General features: G+C 38.7%; 1 protein-coding gene across 1 annotated transcript in view; it reads right to left on the bottom strand.

Moving 5' to 3' along the window:
* TAFA1 (TAFA chemokine like family member 1) overlaps positions 1–22,787 on the bottom strand; it is a 565,111-nt gene that overhangs the window by 132,314 nt on the left and 410,010 nt on the right. Inside the window, exon 3 of the mRNA XM_033210390.1 lies at positions 1,188–1,328. Within this exon, the coding sequence (XP_033066281.1) occupies positions 1,188–1,328 (141 nt within the window). The remainder of the gene's footprint in view (positions 1–1,187; positions 1,329–22,787) is intronic.

The following is a 22,787-nucleotide window of genomic DNA, read 5'->3' as shown; positions in this document are numbered from 1 at the left end:
CAGGGTTTGACCCATACTGAGGACTCAGGACAATTCTATTTATTCATCAGTTTTTCTGGAGCACCCAGAGTGGTACCTGGCATATAGTAAGTGCTCATTAAATATGTGTTGAACGAATGTTAGGTGTTGCTATATTTATTATCATTATCACCATCTTCATTCTCTATAGCCTTAGTCCAAAATCATTTCCCAAATGAGCTGGACCTTCAAGTTTCTTGACCTGAAAAAAATTCCTTTACCCTAATTTGCTCTAAAAAATTTCAAAATAAAGCTATTTGAAACCCCAGAACCCAGAAGTTTAGTCCATTTTGTGCTGCTATAATGGAATATTTGAGACTGAATACTTTATAATGAATAGAAATTTATCAGCTCACAGTACTAAAGGCTAGGAAGTACAAGATGAAGGCATCAGGTAAGGGTCTTCTTGCCGCATCATCCCATGATGAAAGGCAGAAAGGCAAGTGTGCAAGAGAAGTATACACTTACCCTTTTATATTAGCATTAATTCTACCCATAAGGGCAGGCTCCCTGATATGATGTGGATTTATGTTCCTTTCCAAATCTCATGTCAAATTGTAATCCCCGGTGTTGGAACAGGGGCCTGGTGAGAGGTGACTGGCTCATGGAGGCAGACTTCCCCCTTGCTGTTCTTATGATAGTGAGTGAGTTCTCACAAAATCTTGTTGTTTAGAATTGTGTAGTACCTCCTCCTTTGCTCTCTTCCTCCTTTCCTGGCCATGTAAGACCTGCTTGCTTCTGCTTCACTTTCTGCCATGATTGAAAGTTTCCTGGGGCCTCCGTAGCCATGCTTCCTGTACAGCCTGTGGAGCCATGAGCCAATTAAGCCTCTTTTCTTTATAAATTACCCAGTCTCAGGTATTTCCTTATAGAAGTGTGAGAATGGACTAATACAGTTCCTCACAGCCCAATCACCTCCCAAAGGTCCCACCTCTCAATGCTGCAATGGCAAGCAAATTTCAACATGGATTTTTTGGAGAAAAAACATTGAAATCATAGCACCAGAGAAAAAAGAATTCAAACTCTGCTGAGGCTGGCAATTGTATAACTTTTTAACACTTTGGATGCACCTTGTTCATTATCTGGAACCATAGCAGATAAAATGAGAAATTACATTATGTACAGTGAATGCCATATGAACTTTTCAAGAAGTAAAACCAGGTACCTACCGTCGACGCAGGAAGGCCGGTTTCTTGTTGTTCCAGCCACTTTTCCAGGTAGACAGGAACACTTTACTGTTTGTGACCTCTCCTCAATGCGATTCTTGTTACAACATCGGTGTGCTGCTATCACTTCACACGTCCCTCCTTCTGGCAAGAGAGAAAGAACAGGGACACTGATTAGAAATAACTCAAGGACTATTCGAGCCTCTGGGAGTGCATGTAGAGGGGTTGAGGAAAGTAATTGAAATTATAGAAACAGTTTCCATGAAATACAATTACAAAAGGACTCTCTTCTACTATATGTAATCACAGAGAGGACAGTGCTGTACTTCCAAAGCAACAAAGAATACCAATACATAGCCCTCAAGATGTGGCAATTCTGGGTTGTAGGTATTGAGAGGCAGTAAAGCAATGAATGCCTGGAACTAACACACTCACTAAAGATGCTGCCTGATTTAAATGCATATTTTGGGAGCCATCTTTTGTGTCATCATCAGATTTAAGATTCTCTGAGCTCTCTCTATTGACAACAACTGACACTCCAGTGATACAGAAGCTACAGTGCCAGAAAAACTGCCCAGAAATCAGCTCTCCCTTCCATTGCCTGACTACTTCAAGGGGGGTAAATAGACAATCTATTCGGGAGATATTTCCCAAATCTAGACTTCATCCACAAATGAAAGAAAGAATTGCTGGAGAAAATGGGTAGGTGCTTTAAACAATGTTTCAAACTGCAGGCCTGGTCATATAGCTTGACTTAATTGTAACAGCTCATCCATGCATTCATCAGAATTTATTGGCAAACTAATGTGCGTCACCCTCCACTAGGTTCTTAGCAGGTGAACTGCCGACTCCGTGTAAAGGTTGATAAGCATCCAAGTGGGTCTTTCTGGTCTACAGGAAATCAGCTAAGCCAGATCTCTAGAGATACACAAAAGATACACCAAGTGACCAGAAAGCAGGAGTCAACTTTCTCAACATCAAGTTTGGAATTCAGAATAGACCCGGACCACTTAGGATTCTTGGCATTTAGGATACAAGTGGCAAAAATTCACCGAGCATTTGTTAAGCAACTTCTATATACAAATTACTGTGTGATAAACTGTATGGATGAGAATACATCCCCTGTACACAAAGGATACATATGGACACTTAGAAAACATTGTAAAAAAGAAAAGGAGGGAGAAAGGAAAGAGAGAAGACTTAAGAGACAGTTTCATCCTTTCATCCTGTCCTTTGAGAACTGTGTAATGCAGTGATCCTCAGTGCAGTGGTGGCGAGGTGTGATGTTGCTCCCTCCCCGCTAATAATAGCTGGCCAGTTTGGAGATATTTCTGATTGTCATCACTGGTTGGAGCACACTGCTACTTGTATCTTTCAGGAAGGAAGCAGGGCTATGTTAAACATCCCACAATGCCCAGGATGGCCTCCCATAGAAACAATGATCTGGTCTAAAAGATTAATATTGTGAAGATGTTGAGAAACCCTGGCCTAACATGAAAGAAACACAAGAGTCTTTGATTTTGAGTAGACTAATTATGTTTCTCTCCATGGGAGGGAAGAGTTCAGGCTTTCACATCAGCCTCTTTTAGTTTGAATCTCAGCTCTGTCACTTACTGAATGCCTTAGTTTCCTCACCTGTAAAATGGGAATAATAGTAACATCTGTATCACAGGGTTGTGTGAGTAAAAACAGAGAGAACACATGTAAAGGGGTTAGCGCTGAGCCTGACACATGGTAAAGAGTCTGTATATGCTTCCTAAAATAAGAATACCAGAGTGACTGGATATTATTTATATCTTTCTAGGTGCCAACAAAGGTATAAATTTATATCTTTGGTGCCAACAAAGATATAAATTTTTATCTTTGGTGCCAACAAAGATATAAATAACACACTTTCTGTCTTAGAGGGATTGAAGATATGGTTTCTCCCGGAATACTCACTCCTACCTCCCATACCTCCAACCTCCTCACTCCAACACAAATGATTTTGCCAGTTAACTCTCCTTAGAGCTCAACTCAAAGGTCAGTTTCTTAGAGAATGTTCCTCACTTCCACCATTGTTCATTCTATTAGCACCCTACACATTTCCTGTGTGTAGTTGTTCATGTCTGTGCCCTAGCCAAACTGTAAGCTTGATTAGGGTCAAGGTCATTGCTTGTTACCTCACAGCAATGAATGGGAATTGTTGGAACAAAGGACTGGTGTGGTACAGGTATTTCTCTAGGACAATCACCTTGGTAAGCTGTGTACAGGAGGAGTTGGAGAAGTACAAGGTAGCAAAGGAGAAGAAATAAATGGCTCTTGCAAAACACTGAGTAGAAGAAAGAAGGCTGCAACTTGTTCATGGAAGAGTGCCTTACTATCTCCACATGCACAACACTGGGATTCGAGTTAATGGAATAGGGCTAATCATATATTACACTCTTTAACTCAGACACCTGCAATCATGTCACTTTAGCTTATAATTGTCAGCTACAAATACCCTCGGTCAAGTCAGTAATAGCTAGTTCAACACTTCACGAAAATGCCACTAATTTTAACATCACCTCTTGGCTCTAATACAAGAGTGGAGCAATATTTATGATTGAAAATGGCACAAGGCACATGAAAGCTCTCAGGATGTATTTTGAATCTCATATGATTTACAGTCAAGTCAACGGACACAATGACAGACATGCCAGATTGCCTGAGTTACTGCACTGAGTTAAATAATACTGACAACAAGGTGGACACTGAAGGTCCAAAGCCTGTCCCTCATGGCACTGCTGTCAATGAGAAAAAGGAATGCTTCTCTGCTACTCTTGGAGCTTGCTGCCATTTCTGGAGCTCTGATTTGGATGCTGGGCGCTGTATTAATTATACACATTCCAGCAACGTTACAAGGTATTGTCCCCACTTTACACCTGAGAAGCTGAGACTCAGAGGGGTTGAATAACTTGCCCAGAATCACATAAGTGTGACCCCAGTCTACTAGATCCCAAAACTCATGCTTTTTGCATCTTTTCACAAGTGGTTGTTCCTTGTGGTTGAAAAACTTCCAAGAAAAAGTTTGACACTTGGCTTAGAAAGGTTATCAAGGTTAAATATCCAAGCCACCCCTCTTCCCCTAGTTGTGACTCTGACCTTATTCGTTTTGTTTGTTTGTTTTGAGATGGCGTTTCCCTCCTGTTGCCCAGGCTGGAGTCTAATGGCGCTATCTCGGCTCACTGCAACCTCTGCCTCCCGGGTGCAAATGATTCTCCTGCCTCAGCCTCCTGAGTAGCTGGGGTTACAGACATGCACCATCATGCCCAGCTAATTTTTTTGTATTTTTAGTAGAGACAGTGTTTCTCCATTTTGTCAGGATGGACTCCAACTCTCGACATCAGGTGATCCACCGACATCAGGTGATCCCGACATCAGGTGATCGGCCTCCCAAAGTGCTGGGATTATAGGCATGAGCCACCACTCCTGGCCGATTTGTTATGACTCTCTCTCTCCTTCCCTTTCCTCCATGGACACTGGTTTTGACAGTTACTGCATGAGCACCCTAGGCACGTACCCCATGAGGGTCACTGTATCACCTGAGACACATTCCTAACAGATCTCTGGCTCACCCACTCCCCACTCCATCATTGCTCAAATGTCACTTAATAAGAGGCACACTTGACACCCGTCTACTCAAAATAAATCATACTCCCCTTAGCCAGTACTCATGAGCTCCCTTGCTTTATGTCCCCTCACTCCTCTGCCCCCAACACCTGTAACTTTCAAACACAGTATATAATTTTCTCATGACATTATTGTCCATGTGTCCCATTGGAAATCAAACTCCTCAAGAACATGGATTCTTATTGTTTTATGTATTCAACAATGTGTGGGATATTATTATCAAGGTTTAAAATGTGCTTTTAACACATATTTTATTTAATTTTCAAAGCAGTTCAAAGATGGAGGTAGAACTATTATTATTTCAATTTTCTAGAGATGATGCAGACTTAGAGCAAGCAATATAGCCATGCAACCAATGGTAATAATAATAGTATTAAAGAAATTAATCATTTATTGAGTTTTTCCTATGTGCCCAATACCATAATAAACACATCACAAATCTTTATTTTACAGGAGAAGAAACTGTGACCAAGAGTGACTTAGAAACTTGCCCATGTTTCAACCTACAGAATGGGAGAAAATTTTTACAATCTACCCATCTGACAAAGGGCTAATATCCAGAATCTACAAAGAACTTAAATTTACAAGAAAAAATCAACCCCATCAAAAAGTGGGCAAAGGATATGAACAGACACTTCGCAAAAGAAGACATTTATGCAGCCAACAGACACATGAAAAAATGCTCATCATCACTGGCCATCAGAGAAATGCAAATCAAAACCACAATGAGATACCATTTCATACCAGTTAGAATGGTGCTCATTAAAAAGTCAGGAAACAACAGACGCTGGAGAGGATGTGGAGAAATATAAATGCTTTTATACTGTTGGTGGGACTGTAAACTAGTTCAACCATTGTGGAAGACAGTGTGGCAATTCCTCAAGGATCTAGAACTAGAAATACCATTTGACCCAGCCATCCCATTACTCGGCATATAACCAAAGGATTACAAATCCTGCTGCTATAAAGATACATGCACATGTATGTTTATTGCAGCACTATTCACAATAGCAAAGACTTGGAACCAAAAATTTCCGTCAATGATAGACTGGATTAAGAAAATGTGGCACATGTACACCATGTAATACTATGCAGCCATAAAAAAGTATGAGTTTATGTCCTTTGTAGGGACATGGAGGCAGCTGGAAACCACCATTCTGACCAAAGTATCACAAGGACGGAAAACCAAACACTGCATGTTCTCACTCATAGGTGGGAACTGAACAATGAGAACACCTGGACACAGGATGGGGAACATCACACACCAGGGCCTGTCATGGGGTGGGGGGAAGGGGAAGGGATAGCATTAGGAGATATACCTAATGTAAATGATGAGTCAACGGGTGCAGCACACCAATATGGCACATGTATACATATGTAACAAACTTGCATGTTGTGCACATGTACCCTAGAACTTAAAGTATAATAATAATAATAATAATAAAGAATATCCATACAAATTTAAAATGCAAGAAAAAAAAAAGAAACTTGCTCATGTTTTACCTAGCAAGGAGCCAATAGCATTGAGACCAGCACCCAGACCCTCACCCCATATACAGTGCTCTTTCCCCTGTCCCACCCTCACATACATGATGTCATTTCCTTGAAAAAGGGAGAAAAGCTTGGTAACTGGGAAATGACGAATGCTCCATTTTCATTAAAGACTTGTATATAAAGTCAATGACCCCAGGGCATATCTTCCTTAGATGCACAGATGGTGGATTTGCACACAGGAGGCCAGGAAGGTGTTGCTCTAAATAACAGGCTTGTCGGTTTTGACAGGTTGAACTATGGCCTCAATTACACATGCTGCTCAGGTACACTGGCGCAGAGCCCAGAACTAGGTCTTGGTGGATACAGTGAAACCCCTCAGGACCCCAACAGTTGGAAGATCTGATTGGGCCATGATACCCAAATCTCATTCCCAAAGTTTATGTTGTGACAGATCTAGCCACAGTAAAACGGAGCAATTTAATCTTTCAATCTATCCTGCCCATAGAAGCCTGGACTTGTATTAAAAAAGTAAAAATATTCGCTCTTTGGCAGGAAAATTCACACTTACATAACTTTGCTCTGAAGATACATTTTGTGGGGCTTTGTGGATTATCCAAGGGGGCTCAGTTACCTCCACTCTAAGAAAGGAGATAAGCTATTTTTAAAGTTCAATATAATAATCTATTCTTCACAGAGATTCTTCTGCTAATGAAAAAGTGAAATCAATCACACTTAGGTGATTATCAGCTATCTAAAGGAAGTATTAAATGACAAATATTTGATTGATACATTATTAACTAAAGGCTAGGCTTTATTCACAGATTCTTTTAGCTTTTACATAATGTACTTTCCTGTTTCAGGGTCCCATCAAAGATACCACATTACATTCAGATGGGTAGATGAATGAACAAAATGAAAAATGAATAACAAATCTGTCATGGATTTCTGAATGATCAAATAATATGGAACCTAACCGAGAAGGGTGTATGCCTTTGGTATAGCAGAGTATATATACAGAGTATAGTAAGCTTGTAAAATACACACCTTCCCCCATTCCTATGTGTTTTTCACTTCTTGGCTATATCAAGAGCCCACCTTTACTTGGGTCCACCCATGATACAGTGAGAAGGTGATCAAATTCTATAAGGATATAAAAGGACATAAAATTCCTGTTACAACCACAGAGATAAAATTTTTCAAGACTCCCTCGGACAAAAAGGTTCTACTTATCTATTGCCCCCATCAGCTGGCTTCTTGGAAAAGGAGAAAGGAAACCAAAATGTTCCCCAGAGTTGATCCCAATGAAAGGGAAGAGTTAAGTTTGTCATATTCTTTCTGGAAATTAGAAAATGTCCATTTTAATCCAATGTATCTGCATTTTAAGGTTTACCTTGTGAACTGTCCTTTCAAACTTAACTGCCAAGGTGATTTCAAACTGATAATATTTGTCATTGAAATGTCTTTCAGACTTTTCCTTGGTGTCAATGCCTATCCATTTCTAAATTTCATCTCAATCCAAGTCAAAATGATTTCAAGATGATCTATGGTTTCTCAAAGCTAAGTCATCTAAGTGCTTCTTTAGAAAATGCAGCTCCCTTTCCTTTTTTTTTTTTTTTTTTTTTTTTGCTTATGGAAAATAGCCTCTTTTTTGGATTTCACCCAGGATCTGTAGATCTAAAAAATAAGACAGATGAAGTAACCTATCATCTAATGGCAGAGGATGTAGAATAAAGAACAGGTTAGTATGGAGGTTAATTGTACTACTCAGATTTTCCAGATTATTGTTTCTGTTATCAGTTAATCTGCAGAAAACACATATCTAAAATATCTATAAAATTATTCCAAACCCCTAAGTCTAGCATTATAAGGGATCCCATTGTTCTTTCCAATTAGGAGGTAAATGCTGTAATTATCTGGCTAATGCACACTGATCTGAAAAAGTTGGATGTGTTAAATGTACTCTGCTTTCCAGTTCTCTTTCTGCCACAAATCTTCAAAACAGTGGTCTTTCTTCTCACTCCTTTTGCTCATGTTGACCCAGGTATTAACGGGAAGGTCCCCTGCCAAAAAAAAAGCTCCATGGGGCATCTCTCTATTTTCCCATCTGCTCTTTTCTCTTGGGTTTATCAGAGCCCTGAATACATTATCAAACCTATTTTTAACAGGAAAAGAAAGTTTCTAATATCCAAAAAAGAGAAAAAGGGCATTTCAAGATTATTTCTGGCAGCAGCAACTCTGAGCTGGAGAAGTTAAAAAAATGCCGAGTCCAACATGCTCCTAGCAATGATCCCTCCTTCCCAGCTCAATGCATCACTGTCTTGACCTGTACAAGTGAGGAAACAAGGAAGATAAATTGCTAAAGATAATGTTTCTTTTAAAAGGAGTCCCCACTGGTGACAATTATGTGTCATGATGGAAAGGGAAGAAGAGGTTAGGAATGACTGGCAGGCAGATGAGTAAAAGCTTGACAACTGGCATCATAAGCCAGGGTTTGCCCCCAGATTGGATATTTAATAGAAATAGTTCATACCAACCAACTGGATCACTCTGGGCTACAAACTGGGTCGACTTTTTAGAATGGACACCTATGGGAATTTGCAAATGTCCGATCTTTTTCATCTGCCAGGGAATTGGACATTCAGTAGTATCTTTTGCTGTTGGTGATTGTATTAGTCTGTTTTCACACTGCTGTAAAGATACTACCTGAGACTGGGTAATTTACCAACAAAAGAAATTTAACTGACTCACAGTTCCGCATGACTTGGGAGGCCTCAGGAAACTTATAATCATGGTAGAGTGTGAAGGGAAAGCAAGTACCTTCTAAAAATGTGGCAGGAGAGAGAATGCTGGTGAAATGGCCACTTTTAAAATCATTAGATTTTATGAGAACTCCCCCACCATCATGAGAACAGCATGGGGGAAACCACCCTCACGATCCAGTCACCTCCAGCCAGTTCCCTCTCCCGACATGTGGGATTACAAGAGATGTGATTTGGGTGGGGACATAGTGCCAAACCATATCTATCAGTGATTTCATGTCCAAGACAAAGCATAGCCAAACAATTTAAAATGATCACAACAGCAGGTTTTCTGGGAAAGAAGAAACGATGCTAAGTGGGTAGTGTAAATTGGAATAGAGAGAATTGCTTTAAAAATAAAAAGAGAGAGAATGTAAACCTAAGCCTTGTACATGTGCATGTATGTGGGTATTGCTGTGGTGGTCTTCCTGAACCATACTCTGAGTTATATTCTCCTGTGTATGATCCTACATCTCCTACATAATTCTTGTACAATAATATTTACAGTGTGCATGATTTTGATTTTTTAAAAATAATGTATTGCTTTTCCTATAAAGAGGAAGGACAACATTTTTTTTTTTTTTTTTCTGTTTTACCATTATCCCAGTACTAAGCTTGAAATCTGGAACTTGTTTGGTCTGTATAGAGTTGTTGAATGAAACTTTTCCTCAGAGACTCACTTTTGATGCCCATTATATGTTCTCTTAGCAAGCTGAACTTTTCTTTTTCAGCATGACTCCTAATTGGAATTACGGGCTTGTTGTCTAGCCTGTTTGGCTGGGCACTCTATACTGGCAGGAGGACCACATCTTGTTTAATTCTTTATCTCTTGTGCCTGGAATAACAGTGGGTAGTCACACATTTACTAAATTATTAAATGACTGAATGACGAAAGGAAGGAAGGAAGGAAGGAAGGAAGGAAGGAAGGAAAGAGAGGGAGGGAAGAATAGATGGAATGTAAAGGGAAAGAAAAGGAAAATAGAAAGGAAAAGGTAGAAGAAGAAAGAATATATAAATTAATCCTCTTTTGGGAACTTTTTCTGAACATCCATTATGTGAATATTTTCACAAAGATGAATTTGAATAAGTATAGCTTTTGCAAAGATGAGAACTTGCAATATACCTTCTAGAGAAATCAACTTGGGATTTTGGTTTGGGATGGTGTCAAAAAGGAAAAGTGAAAAGGAAAAGCTTTTCACTCTAAGTGAAATAGCTTTAAAATGAAATAGCAATTAAAAGTAATTGTGAGGAAACTTCAGTTCTCATTAATAGGCCAGGATATATGCTTATAGCCAAAGGCAACTTTTGGAGAAAATGAATAAACCATATTTAAAGAATGTTAAGACTGACATGATTATTAGAATCCTTGCATTTCCACTTTATTACAAATGGTTTCTTTAAAAGCTGTAATATGTAAGAAAAATCACAAATTTTTTTCAGAGTCACTTTTACAGGACTTCTTGATCAAGGTTTTATAAATAGCTTTTTTGGAAATCATCGTAGCGGGTGTCAGAAATGCATATTTAAGACTGTGTTTAAAATGCTTTATTGACCCAATGGACTGGAAGGAAGCTCTGAGTGTCTTGTCTGTAAATCATTGACAAGAGAGACACTAATGGATCTTTAAGCATGCTTTGGTTGAGGAGGGCAAAATAGATGCTTGATTTGTTTATACTTGAGATTAAACAAATTCCCATCCATTCTCTCCCAGGGTCCTCGGGTATGTAGAGGAAAAAGGTAGGAAAATGGAAGAAATTCTGGGCAGGACAACAATGTTTGAGGCAGGGTAGCAGAATGGATAGGATCACAGATTCCAGAGCCAGGCTGCAGAGACAAGTCCTGGGTCTGCTGCGTCCTATTATTTTTCATTCCATATTTCAAGGTTCTCATCTGTGGAATGTGGATGACAGCATCAACTTTACAGAGTTGTTTTAAGAACTACACTATTGCCTAGCTGAGTCAATGGTCTTGGTTTAAGAATAGGGTTGAGGGAGATCCAAAGGGGATTTAGGTCAAGAATACTGCATCCTATAGTGAACAGTAGACACATTATAGCTATTTTTCTAAGCCTTATTTCATTTCAATTCTTGTCCTAATCACAGTAGAATACAGCTTATTTATTTTAGATGTTAGCTCAGGGAACCTGAAGGGCATTGATGCTGTGATCCAGTTTCCAGAGACTAACATTGACATCCACGGTGAATGCCCTGGATTGCAATAGTTGCAATAATTCTTATACTTAACAGGTATAAGAATTAAATAAATACAGGCAAAGTGATTATAATAATACCTGGTTCAGAGTAGGCATGAAAATTTACTCTGATATTACTAATACTATTGAAGTTATCATCTTTGACCAGGTCATCATTGTTGGTGGGAAAAATATAACTCTTATTTTTTTCCCTTTTTCCACCAATATGGACTACTCCTCACTCTTATCTTTTTACTCTCATTTCAGGCTAATCACGGAGAAACTACATTTAGGCATCATTATCTCCCTGAAATAAAACTGCTAAAAGTAAGGTAATACCACAATCAACTCAACACCCACCCACTAGATTTCTTCAGTTTTTTAAAAGAAGAAAATGACTTATATATTGGATATGTTGAAAGTCTACTGCAGAAATAATTTTTAGTAACTGGTCTACCCCCATGGAAATACATTTTACCCAAAGGTGCACCAATGAGGTTACAAGAACACACTTGATTCCTTACTGCTCTTTACATATTGTGGAACTTTTACTCTTTCCCAACAAGGATGCATCAGAGAGCATGAGGAAAGGGAACCCATGTAATGGAGTGGACATCAGACTGCCTTTGGGCTACTCTCATATCTGCCTTCAAATTTTTGTTAAAATAAGGCTGAGGATATATCTTCATTTTTCTATTCTCTGTCCTCAAATTTGCTTGCTGGATGTAGACTTTCCTTCAATCATTCCAAATTAATGCAATCTCAGAAATGAAACAACTGAAGGGGAAGTTTCTACCTCAAAGTGGGGCATTCACCCTGGATGTCAATATAAGTCTCTGGAAACTGAATCACAGCTTCCCTGAGCCAACATCTAAAATGAATAAGTTGTATTCTACTATGACTGGGACAAGAATTGAAATGAAATAGGGCTTAGAAAAACAGCTATATCTACGTTTGTTTTAGTGTGCAATATTCTTGACTTAAATCCCCTTTGGATCTCCCTCGACCCTATTCTTAAACCGAGACCAATGACCCAGCTAGGCAATAGTTGATCAGGCTTTCCTTCACCATTGTGATCCTTTAAGGCTGAGAATGACATGGAAACAATTTCTAGAACAGACATAGGCCATGCTATTTTAGATGAATAACTCCTCTGGCTATACTAATTTTTCTAAAATTATGTAACACACCGACATAAAAGACTGAATATACTAATATCTAATATAATTTTGAATAATTAACATCACTTTGGTTACTAGCTGGATGATTTGGAGCAAGTTGTAACCTCTAAGCCCTTGTCCCTCTAAGCAAAATGCCTAAATTTAATGGATACTGTGAGCATTAGAGATTGTATATGAAAAATAATTAAGAAATCGAGCAGCACATAGTAGGTATACTATAAATAAGGGCTGCCATTCTCCTTGTTATTAATATAAAAATTGAAACCCAATTTCAAAGACAACACTGGAGGAAGATGAAAGGGTAGAATTCTGAAAGGTTGGAAAATGGAGTCATTTGCCTTTTAGATTCCAGGTTCCAAAGACCCCAAATTTCTGAGCTGTTCCTGCAATGGCAAGTGGCCTAATGTGCCCTTTCCATTGCATACTCACTTTGTCTAGTCTTTTTTTTTTTTTTTTTTTTTGAGATAGGGTCTCACTCCATTGCCTAGGTTGGAGTACAGTGACATGATCACAGCTCACTACAGCCTTGACCTCCCAGGCTCAACTGATCCTCCCACCTCAGCCTCCTGAGTAGCTGGAACTGTAAGCACATGCCACTATGTTTGGCTAATGTTTTGATTTGTATTTTTGTAGAGATGGGCGTCACCCTTTGTACTCCCTATGTATTACTCCTAGGTTATAAACCATGCTGGTCTCGATCTCCTAGTTTCAAGCAATCCTTCCGTTTTCAAGTGATCCTCCCACCTCAACCTCCCAAAATGCTGGAATTACAGGTTTGAGCCACTACACCTGGCCTCACTTTGTCTACTCCTACCTCTTAATTCATTTTTGTTCTCTGTTTCTTTATAACATATTTAATGATATACAAGCAGGAATACATGCTGAGAAAGAAGCCCAACAATAACCATTAACTTCTTTTTATTCTTTTAGAATGAGATACTTCCATTATCGTTCACAGATAAGTGTAATGGATGTTAAAAGGAACATGGGTGGTGATTATACACAAACTCCTTTATGAAGATATAAAGGTACAGTAAACAAAATAAAGCAGATACTGCAATATGAAGACTCCAAATCCATCACTTCTAAACCATAATTATTTTATGATATTTCTTTTCTCCAGCTAAATGAAAAAAAATACCATGGAACAACATTTTTGAGTTGGCTGAAGTGAAGATGAGAAGATCAAGACAAAATTTGAGATACTCAAGGAAGAAGTGGCCGTTAAATACTGTCCAGTTTAGGGCCAGATGCCCATCAGTGGGCCCTCTTGCTGAGCCATAAACTGATCTCAAACTGCAAATCCCCCCCTTTTTTTGCTTTTTGAAACAGAGTCTCGCAGTGTTGCCTGGGCTGGAGTACAGTGGCACAATCTCAATTCACTGCAACCTCTGCCTCATGGGTTCAAGCGACCCTCCTTCCTCAGTCTCCCCAGTAGCTGGGATTACAGGCACTTGTCACCACACCTGGCTAAGTTTTCTGTATTTCTTAGTAGAGATGGGATTTCACTATGTTAACCAGGCTGGTCTCGAACTCCTGACCTCATGATCTGCTTACCTTGGCCTCCCAAAGTGCTGGGATTACAGGCATGAGTCACCACGCCCAGCCCTTTCTTTTTTTTCGGTCCCATAGGAGAACTGCACACAAATCCATAGATGTTAGATTTTACTTTCATCTATGGGCCACTTACTAACCACCTCCTAAATAAACTGTTAAATGTTTTGGAAATCTGTTATACAGATACTAAAATTAGAGTTTTGCTTATGTCTAACATATTCCGTAATTGAGGATTTTGTGAAGAAGTTGTCTCTACGGTATCAATGAATGGCATTCTTTTAAATCTCAGCAGGTCTGTGAGTGGTAGGATGGTTGAGAGCATAGTGTTTGAGATTGAATTTTGGGGTCATTGACTGGGTTTTAACTGCTTCCACCCTTTATTAGCTGGATTTATCTCAGGAAAATCATACAAGCTTTCTATTCTTAGTATCTTCATCTGTAAAATGGGGAAAATAGTAGTATAATTCTTTCATCATGAGGTTGTTGTGAGGATGAATGAGTAAACACAGGGAAAGCACTTGGAAGAGTGTGGGAGTACAGGAGCAATGTGTTTGCTCTGATGCTGTTACTATTATTAGTGTTAGCTGGGGCAGCCATTAGGGATGCCAATGACTGTCTCCTCCTCCTGGGCTTATGGTAGTTACTGACCCCCTTGTGGGAGGAGGAGGCATTGACTGTTTTTAGTCAACTGGGTATTAATGGACTTGACATATCACTACCAAGTTGAGCTTTTAATTGTCTGTGCAAGGCCTTCCAGGGCTCTCTTCCTGCTGGTGTGGCAGCCAGTGGTATTTTAGATCAAGGATCAGCAAAGTTTTTCTATAAACATCCAGATTATAAACATTTTCAGCTTTGTGGGCCATCTGGTCTCTGGAGCAACTACCAAACTTTGCTGTTATATCACAAATGCAGCCTCAAAAGATATATAAACAAATTAGTGTAGCTGTATGCCAATAATATTTATGGAAACTGAAACTTGAATTTGTGTAATTTTTATGTGTCACAATTTCCAGCCATCTAAAAGGTAAAGATCATTTTTAGCTTGTGGATCATAAAAATCAGATGATGCACCAGATTTGGCCTACAGGCCAGTTTGCCAACCCCTATTTTAGACGGTGCTTGCAACAGAAGTTCTAGTCCCTGAGTAACTCCTGCAAACAGAGCCACACTGATGAATCACAATGGATGTGTTGTATGATCAAGCAATAAACTTTTGCCATTTGAAGTCCGTGAGATGTGGAGGTTGTTGCTGAAGCTTAACAAACCCACTATACAGTCTACTACACAGTCATGCCTCACTTAATGACAAGGATAAGTTCTAACAAATATGTCATTAAGTGATTTCATCTTTGTGCTAATTCTTGAGGGCACTTACATAAACCTAGATGGTATAGCCTACTACAAACCTAGGCTAGATAGTATAGCCTATTATTCCTAGGCTACAAACCAGTACAGCATGCTATTGTACTGTAGGCAGCTATGACACAATAAGTATTTGTGTATCTAAATCTATCTAGACATAGAAAACATACAGTAAAAATATGGTATTCTGCTGTGTTATAATCTTATAGGTCTGCTGTTAACTGAAACATTGTTATGGGACACATGGCTATTATTCTTTAAGATCATGACAGCAAAAGAGATGCCTTCCACCCTTAACAGTATTTAAGTAACCTCTGCAAATATGTTTACTAATAACTGTTGGGTGGAGCCATTTCCAAGGCTTTCACTCAGTGAAATACAGTCTTTCAAATCCATGTCTTCCATGCAGAACTAGAATGAGGTACTTTTGCTTATCTTTTGCCTGTGCATACATACCTCATCCAAGCCAAGAGTCTGGCCCTTGTCATCTGGATATTTTATTGGTTTAGCTGAGAGGTAATAACAAAGTATATATTTATTTATATTTTGAGGGCTGTGCCTCGCATCCATAGCCAGAGAGACCAGAAAACACACATTTAGGAGAAAAGAAGGCAAACAGAAATCTTGATTTGTGTTACACATTGTAGATGTCATTAACTATGACTCAAGTAGAAAAACTTATTACTCCTCTTTTTGACAGTGATGACAATTTAATAGTATTTGACTCTACCGAGTTACATACAGCATCCGCAGACATTGAAAGAGACTGTTTATCAAGATGATAAATAAGTTTTTCTTTTCCTCTCTGGCTGCATGGATGTGATCAGAAGTCTAAGACCATCTGAATTCACTTAGTCTGGCCACCAGGCAGAGGCTAAGCTACCTGGGACCATCTGTGCTTGAAATGAGCTTCCCTTAATAGACCCTCTCCAGGCATGTCAGCACTAACAGAGACAAGTTTGCATGAACGAATGAGCACCCGTGCATTCAGGGTGAGCTTCGGGGTGGAGGGAAGGGAGTTAGTTATATTGGAAATCCTGCTCTCTGGAAATCTCGTGCTCACTAATTTCACACCGCAGAGCTAGTTTTGTCTTCTGGGTTATGTAGCTATTGCAAAGCAGGCTGGCTAAATTCTTGATATGCCAAGAATGTAGAATTCGTTTTTATGGGGAAATTATAATAAGAAACACTTGTCAAATAAGTGTTTGTTCTTAGTATTATTGCTATTGCTAGCTGTAGCAGTCATTACTGTTATTAGTTATTTCTACTCTGTAGCAGACACCTGTTCTTTCTGCCTGCCCAGCAAACAGTCCTACTTCTACTGATGATTGCTTCTTCTTTCTTCTAGGGAAGCCAGTGACCTCTCTTCCCCATTTTCAGTTCATGGAGTTTGGGAGGTGCTGGTTTCATGCCCTGCTCCAAGAGAAAACACAAGACTGAAGACTGGTAATGAAGATAATGACATCTCTGGTGACCAGGTGGTTGTTAACAAGGGCTGGTACCTGGTCCAAGCTATACACAAAGAGATCCAAATGCAGAACATTTATTCTTGGGGAAAGAGTAGAGTGTTTTCCTCTAAGCATTACTGATGAAAAGATGTAAGTCTGGAACTTGCCACTATCTAAGCACCATGACGGAAAAGCCTGCAGGAGAATGCAGTCAACCCAGAGGAACACTGAGTAGAGAGGTGGAGCACCTCCTGACACTATGTTAGTATTATTTGATGCCACTGTGCTGGAAGCGGGGTGCTGAACTTTAGCCAGTAAATGCCTTTTTTTCTTGATTGAGTTTGAATGAGATTTTCTGTGATTCACAATACAAAGAGCCATGAGGGACAGTTGTATTCAAAGTATCAGGAAAATTATCTTTAGTTATCTCTTGTGGATTTGTTACATGCAGAACTCTGTAAATGCCAAAGTTGACTGAGGCACTGCCCTAGTTCCAGCGTCACCTCCTCAAGGAAGCCCTCCTTAACCTCCTGATAGGGTCTGTGACACTTCCCTCTTTATCATCCTGGATTCATGACTTCCTCCACTTCAGCACATTCACAACTGCAATTTTATATGTGTTTGTGAAAAAATTGTCTGCCTCTCCAAGAAGTGAAAACTCCACGAGTTGGTGGTCATGCCTGCTTTCACTGATTGGGTTATCCCAAGTGTCCAGCACAATGCCTGGCTGTGGAAATCACTGCAGCCAACACAATATTCATTCTCTCCTTTTTCTGTATGGCTAGAACAGTAATTTGCCCACACATTCAAAAATATTTTTCTGTCCCATTCACAGCTGTGGATGAACACCTGACACATTTCTCGTCAATGGTATAAAAATGAAAGTCCACTGAGGCCATCTAGGAAGATTGTACATACCTGATATAGTCACTGCTTCTCTTGTCTGTTGTCTCATTACCACCTAGTGTATTTTCCCCTCAAGCATATAGTTAGGAATTAATTAGGTAATTTCCATGTATAAATGTCCACTAAGTTTGATATTTGAATCATTACCAATAACATCTTCGGTGAATCAACAGTATGTATAAGATTTACACAAATACAAAAACAGATTTGCCTCTTAAAGAATCTGATTGGTTAGAGAGGAATAGAATTTAGCAGTTTCTACTTCACTCAGCCTGAATACGACTCTGTTCCCCTTATAGTTGGGAGGATTACTGGGGTTCAAATGCTGATGGTTCCTTATCAGGGCTGGAATAAGCAGCATAAGCAATAAAGCTCTCTTGAGAATCTTCGTTGTATGCACAGACTTAGTTGCTGGAATGCACTATAGTTTTGTAATTACTCTGAGTGTCACTGGCTGGAATATTGTTATTGTATTTCATAACTGGTGAATCTCAACAAATGAAACTTCTTGAACCTTAATTTACTTATCTGTACAATGGGAATAATGATGACTATTACTATATGTAGTTGAAATCCACTGTTCTTGCTTGCCTATGCCTCATTCCCTCTTTTGGTAACAGCACATCTGGTTTCCTTTGTAGAGTGACCACCCCTACCCCATTTTCAGTCGATACAGTGCAAGTAAACAAGGGCTCCAGGATTGTGACCTGGCCAAACAGCATGGTCTTTTCCCAGCCACAATGAGTGGCTTAAGGATGGGCTTGTCATCCAAGTTGGTTAAGTCAGATTAGACCTGGGCTGTGTGGAAACATTGGGTAAGAAGCAGCTTTATTTCTGTTGAACTTGAAAATGTGAGCTCACCTTTGGAGAGCTCCTGTGTGAGTTGAGATTGAGCTGACATGCAGACCAGTGCAGAGAGGCGATAGAGATGAACCTAGCCCTTGTGACACCTTTGAGCACTAGATCCAATGCTGCCAGCTCTACCTCTCTAATTTTTGTTTCTGCATGTCAATAGATGGTCCTCCTTTTATTTGCTTCATATAGAATTAAGTTTTAGTGTTCCAACAATGTACCTCATTGAGTAGTTATGAGGACTGAATAAGAAAAATGTGCATAAAGCATTTAGCACAGTGCCTAGAACACAGTAACCACTCAAAGTGTGCGGTCATTTTTGTTACTATTATTAATATATATCCATTATTATGAAATTATTGGAATTTTATTATGCTAACATGAATTATGGGCCTGCAAGAATTGTTGAATATCTTTAAATTTACTGACAGCAATTGGGAAAGAGAATCAGTTAGATACAGATTTTCTGAGACTTCTGCTGAAGGTGAAGTCCAAATAACTCACCATTATTGATTCCTAGCAATTGATAGTTAAACAGTCAATTGAACTGATTCTTAGTCAACTGGATGGTTGAGCCTCTGTTGTAAAGAAATCCCAGACAACAGAGAAATGAAATAATTGGCAAAATATTAATACTACAGTGAAATCTCCTGGGCTCAGTAATCTCCCAAACAGGGGTTCAAATCCCAACCCTCCTGCTTATAAACCATGTAAAATGGATACATTTCTTAATCTCTCTGAGCTTTGTAAAATGAACACCTTCTTCATAATTGTGAAAAAGAAATGGAGTAATATGAACTGCTCAGTATAGCCAGACTTGGATTGTAAAACTGCATAGTTATTATCACTTTTGATATTTTAATTATATTGACTGTCATGAATAAGCTAGTTCAACTCTAAAGTTATGTAAATTAGAACTTAACATTTTTATGACCAAAAAATAATGATTAATTGTCATTTGATCAATGTAGAAGCGCTGTGTGGAAATAGAGTAATTTGGATGCTAAGTTGGTTAGACTAAATGAGAGAGAAATTTTTCTACTTTATTTAAAAGAATGTAATTTTTGGAATATAAACATTCCTTTAGATAAGTTGTAAATAAAGAATGAGTGACTCTGAGGTGAGAAGTTTGCAAGAAAATGAACATTCTTCTTTGATTAGATGTCTATTTGCCAGCAGACATTTTATGACTGATAATCTGAAGAGCAGAATATAGTTACTGAAGTTTCAGTTCCCAGAAAGAAACACTTACATAAGTTAATGTTCATAATGAAATAACATCAAGGAACAGCTAGACAAAAAATACATAAATTTCAACCTAAGGTTAAAGTTTTCTTCTTCACAGTAAACTATATTCAGGTTAATGGGATTGACACAGGATCTGAAGCAACTGGGGAGGCCCGGTTGCTTTATACTCTATTTCTACTGCAGTCAATAATACAGGAAAGACATTTGTAGGGATGCTAGCTCCAGACAGCATTTGTGAAAATGGAAGATCCTTCCAGGGTTTTTATGGTTTTAGGTCTCACATTTAAGTCTTTAATCTATCTTGAGTTAATTTTTGTATAAGGTGTAAGGAAAGGGTCCAGTTTCAGTTCTCTGCATATGGCTAGCCAGTTTTCCCAGCACCACTTGTTAAATAGGGAATCCTTTTCCCATTGCTTGTTTTTGTCAGGTTTGTGGAAGATCAGATAGTTGTAGATGTAGGTGTTATTTCTGATGCCTTTGTTCTGTTCCTTTGGTCTCTATATTTGTTTTGGTACCAGTACCATGCTGTTTTGGTTATTATAGCCTTGTAGTATAGTTTGAAGTCAGGTATTGTGATGCCTCCAGCTTTGTTCTTTTCATTTAGGATTGTCTTGGCTATACAGGCTCTTTTTTTGATTCCATATGAAATATAAAGTAGCTTTTTCTAGTTCTGTGAAGAAAGTCAATGGTAGCTTGATGGGAATAATACTAAATTTGCAAATTACTTTGGAAAGTATGGCCATTCTCATGATATTGATACCATTCAAGACATAGGCATGGGAAAATATTTCATGACTAAAACACTGAAAGCAATTGTAACAAAAGCCAAAATTGACAAATTGATCTAATTAAACTGAAGAGCTTCTGCACAGCAAAATGAAATATCATCAGGAAACAACAGATGCTGGAGAGGATGTGGAGAAATAGGAACACTTTTACACTGTTGGTGGGAGTATAAATTAGTTCAACCATTGTGGAAGACAGTGTGGCAATTCCTCAAGGATCTAGAGCCAGAAATACCATTTGACCCCGCAAACCCATTACTGGGTATACACTCAAAGGATTATAACTCATTCTATTATAAAGACATATGCACACATATGTTTATTGTATCACTATTCACAATAGCAAAGACTTGCAAACAACCCAAATATCCATCAATGATAGACTGGATAAAGAAAATGTGGCACATATTCACCATGGAATACCATTCACCCATTAAAAAAGAATGAGTTCCTGTCCTTTACAGGGACATGGATGAAGCTGGAAACCATAATTCTCAGCAAACTAACACAGGAACAGAAAACCAAACATTGCATGTTCTCACTCATAAGTGGGAGTTGAACAATGAGAACACATGGACACAGAGAGGGGAACATCACACGCCAGAGCCTGTTGGCGGGTACCAGGCAAGGGGAGGGACAGCATTAGGACAAATACCTAATGCATGCGGGACTTAAAACCTAGATGACTGGTTGATAGGTGCAGCAACCCACCATGGCACCCTGTGTAACAAACCTGCATGTTCTGCACATGTACTAGGAATTTAAAGTAACATAATAAATGTTTTTTTAAAAAAGAAAGAAAATGGAAGATCCTCATGAGAACAGTCTTAGAGAAACAGTACCTTTCTCCTTTTTTTCCTCCATAGTTTTGTTCAAGTCTTTCTTGGTTAATACTAAGATTTTTCCTCCAAACAATATGGCAAACAACAAAGTATGACTGGAGATTGGAGTGCTGGGGTCAAAATGAAGGAAGATGCCATTGGAGATGAGAGCAAAGGAGAGGGTGAAAGATGATCAGTTGTAAATTCATACTGGACCTTAAAATCCATTTTAAAATTTTCTTATTTTATTCAGAGGACACTGAGTAGCTCTTAAAAGATTTTAACAGGTAAAATAACATTATGAAAGCAGCATTTTAGTAGAATTGTTTAAACTTTTATGGACGGTTTGGATAACTTCATGTATGAATAAATTTTACATTATCCTTCTACTAGGCCTATGTCCAAGAATAACAAATACATCCATCAAAGAAGTATGCAGAAATATCCACAGCAGTTTTGTTGATTATAATCCCAAATTGGAAGTAACTCTGATGTTTATCAATAGCAAAACTAAATTGTGGTATGTTTCTACAGTAGAGTACTGTACAGCAGTAAGAAGGAAGACTCTACTGCTACATGCAACATAGTTTGTTGAGTGTTTTTAGCATGAAGGGGTGTTGAATTTTATCAGAACTTTTTTGCATCTATTGAGATAATAATGTGATTTTTGTCATTGGTTCTGTTTCTGTGATGGATTATGTTTATTGATTTGCATATGTTGAACCAGCCTTGCATCCCTGGGATGAAGCTGACTTGATTGTATTGGATGATTTTAATGTGCTGATGGAGTCGGTTTGTCAGTATTTTATTTAGGATTTTCACATCGATGTTCATCATGGATATTGCTCTGAAATTTTCTTTTTTTAGTTGTGTCTCTGCCAGGTTTTGGTATTAGGATGATGCTCGCCTCATAAAATGAGTTAGAGAGGAGTACCTCTTTTTCTGTTGTTTAAAATAGTTTTTGAAGGAATGGTACCAGCTCCTCTTTGTATGGCTGGTAGAATTTGGCTATGAATCAATCTAACCCTGGCTTTTTTTTCTTTTCCATTGGTAAGCTATTAATTACTGCCTCTGTTTGATAACTTGCTATTGGTCTATTCAGGGATTTGACTTTTTCCTGATTTAGTCTTGGGAGGGTGTACGTGTCCAGGAATTTATCCATTTCTTCTAGATTTTCCAGTTTATTTGCATAGAGTTGTTTGCAGTATTCTCTGATGGTAGTTTGTATTTCTGTGGGATCAGTGGTGATATCCCCTTTATCTTTGTGTGTGTGTGTGTGTGTGTGTGTGTGTCTATTTGATTCTTCTCT

This window comes from Trachypithecus francoisi, unplaced genomic scaffold (genome assembly GCF_009764315.1).
Source record: "Trachypithecus francoisi isolate TF-2019V2 unplaced genomic scaffold, Tfra_2.0 Lachesis_group0, whole genome shotgun sequence".
In the NCBI taxonomy this organism is placed as follows: domain Eukaryota; kingdom Metazoa; phylum Chordata; class Mammalia; order Primates; family Cercopithecidae; genus Trachypithecus; species Trachypithecus francoisi.
The sequence above is the reverse complement of the archived record's forward strand: the minus strand, read 5'-3'. Positions and strand labels throughout refer to the sequence as shown.